Raw genomic sequence first — 2,928 nt, forward strand, 5'->3', positions numbered from 1 at the left:
GAATATGCTAGAAATGTGGCAGTTGAAGGGGTAATCTTGTAAACTGTAACAGTGAAAGGTTGGTTATAGCTTATAAATATGGCGTAAATGTAACGGATAGGGTAGGTGACATTAATTCCAACAAAGGCTTCATCACTTTGTGTGCCTTCCCCTCTAGTCTTCGGATCTCTCCGAGGTCCGAAGTCCCATCACTTTGTTCGGCAACAATAGTTTCCAACAGTTGGATTTTTAGAATGGGGAAGATCAGAAACTTTTTTGGAAGGAGCTCTGCGAAGGAGGATGGTGGAAGAAAGCATGATCTTCAGATTGGGATCTGATGGATGGAATCAGCTGTTTGAATCATTGTACAAAATTGTCCATTCGCACCATATAGTTGGGGCCATTAAAAATGTCACATACAAGCACTTTATTTATTATATGAGAGGAATTACTAGGGATGCAACTGAATTGCATAATCAAACCAGCTCACTTGTCTATATGACTAAAATGACCATGTGTACAGTATCCCATGATTCCTCCAGCTGTATCCAATTCCTCAACTGGGATGGTTTTGTTCATACTTGATAGTTCTTTATCGACAACTCACACTAGGAGACTGAATAACTTATTCATGTGCATAGTACCCGCCTGTGTTTTAAATTCTCTTTTAATTATGCCTTAATCAGGTCCTTCAGCTCCCTGATGAACTGGTCTGTGTACCTCTTCTGCATAGCGTCGTCGGTCAAGAACTCCCTCCATTTCTTCGCCTCCCTCTCACCTCCGTCCGCCATCGCGGCGTCCACCGCCTTGCTCACGTCATCGCGCCCGAACCACCCATCCTCGTCGCGCCGCGGCACCTCCACCCCGACGCGAAGCTCGTGCTCGAACAGCGCGGCGTTGGGGTACTGGTCCCCCTTCATCGGCAGCAGCACCAGGCGGCAACCCGCGACCAGCCCCTCCACCACGGAACTGAGCGCGACGTGGGTGACGAAGCACCCCACGCTGCGGTGCCGCAGGATGTGCTGCTGCTGCACCCACCCCGTGTGCACCGCCCCTCTCCCCTTCACCCTCTCCTCGAACCCCGCCGGAATGCGCGCCCTGAGCTCCGCCTCGGCGTCCGGACCCTTGGGGACGTTCAGAACGACGAGGAACGGCCGATTGGTGGCTTCTAGGCCGAGGAGGAGCTCCGTTGCCTCGTCCGCAGTCAGGAACGTCTCACTGCCAAATGCAGCGTAGACGACGGCGTTGTCCGGGAAGGAGGAAAGCCATCTGGTCCACCGCTCCTCCAGCTCGCCTTGCGGTGGCTCCGGCACGACTGGTCCGGCAAGGAGCACGGGCTTGCCGAGCTGGGAGGAGATGTAGTCGATGTAAGGGCCCTCCATCTCGGGGCAGGTCTTCATGACGAAGCCGGCACATCCCTCGAGGCCGGCCATTACTCGGTCGAACACGCAAGGCTTGCCGTGGAAGCTGGTGAATGCGAAGGTGAAGTCGGCGGCCTGGTAGGTCGGCACGGTGGCGAGCGATGAGTCCGGCGGGAAGCCGTCAGGGGCGGACATGAGGTCCTGGACGGACACGCGCGGCCCGTGGAGGCGGCGAGCGGGGATTGTGATGTAGGCGAACGCGATGGCGGCAAAGATGCTGAAGTAGATCACCTTGACGCCCAGCGGCGCGGCGACGTCGCAGACCCACGGGGTGGCGAAGTCGATCAGCACGGCGTCCGGGCGCAGCTCGGCGAGCAGCGCGGCCACCTGCGGCTTGGTACCGTCGAGGGCTGCCTTCAGCAGCTCCTGGCCCTCTTGTGAGATCTCGTGCGTGCTCTCGGCACCCGCGGGCAACCCGGGTACGTGTGGCAGGTGAAGCGGAACGATCGTCACGACAGCGGCCGACGACGCAAGCATGGCCTCGACGCGGGGTATGTTCGCGGCGGGCATCAGGAAAGTTACGCGGATCCCGCCCTTCCCGCCGGTTACGAGCTTGCGCGCCACCTGCGTGAACGGGCCGATATGGCCGAACCCGAGCCAGGGGAACATCACGAGGTGAACCGTGGCGCCCCCGCGGTCGCCATGGTCGCAGCCGGCGACCGTACTGTCCATAGCGACAGTAGCTGTTTCTTTGGGGACTGGACTCGACATTAGCTGGACTGGAATTGCTAATTATCTCGTTTGTGTTTGGACAATGCTGATTAATAAGAACAGATTTGCTATTTATAAACCTAAGAATTTCAGCACATTGAAGCACACACCACAGCCAGTACTACCCTAGCCGACAGTCCAATCACTCATGAAAAGAAGCAGCGGCACCTACTCCCTCCACTCTTCAAATAGATGTGGTTAAGAGCTCGTGCAGTCAAATGTTAAAAACATTGATCATTTTTATATACAAAAGTAACCATCATTGTCATATAAAATGATACTAGAGATTTGTCATGGAAAATAGTTTCACATTGTCATTTCATTCATTTTTACTAGCATATCTCTAGGGAAAGTAATGGTCAAAGATGAATACTGAAAGACCAATAGATCCACATTCAGGAGAAACGACGGGTATAAAAGAACATAGGGAGTATATGTCTTCTAGAATGAACGATCACATTTGCACGTTAAATGTCTCCAATTTTGTAGTGGTATATATAATACATCATCATTACTGATGGAGAAGAATACAGCGACTTTAAGAGAGAGCCCACCGCCCTAATTAAGCTGCACGGATGTATGCATGCGCCAGCACAGTTTGGGGCCATTCACGCAAGGGACTGATTATGAAACGTGAAAAGGACCGGTGTGACTGACCAGAATGTGCCATTCAATTCTCTCTGTAGTAGGCCCCATGATCAATACATGTACACACGAGATGGCTCGTATTACTTCCATAACAAATTAACTTACACATCACATGCATAGGGGTGAAAATAGATCGGATACAACTCAGATAATGTACTTTTCATATTTG

General features: G+C 52.5%; 1 protein-coding gene across 1 annotated transcript; it reads right to left on the reverse strand.

Annotated features, from left to right (window-relative positions):
* Positions 1-373: 373 nt before the first annotated feature.
* LOC133901053 (anthocyanidin-3-O-glucoside rhamnosyltransferase-like) lies at positions 374-2,171 on the reverse strand. The gene has a single exon (XM_062342352.1). It carries the CDS (start codon positions 2,109-2,111, stop codon positions 651-653), a length of 1,461 nt encoding a protein of 486 aa, XP_062198336.1. The 5' UTR covers positions 2,112-2,171; the 3' UTR covers positions 374-650.
* Positions 2,172-2,928: the final 757 nt, after the last annotated feature.

Source organism: Phragmites australis, chromosome 19 (assembly GCF_958298935.1).
Source record: "Phragmites australis chromosome 19, lpPhrAust1.1, whole genome shotgun sequence".
NCBI lineage: Eukaryota > Viridiplantae > Streptophyta > Magnoliopsida > Poales > Poaceae > Phragmites > Phragmites australis.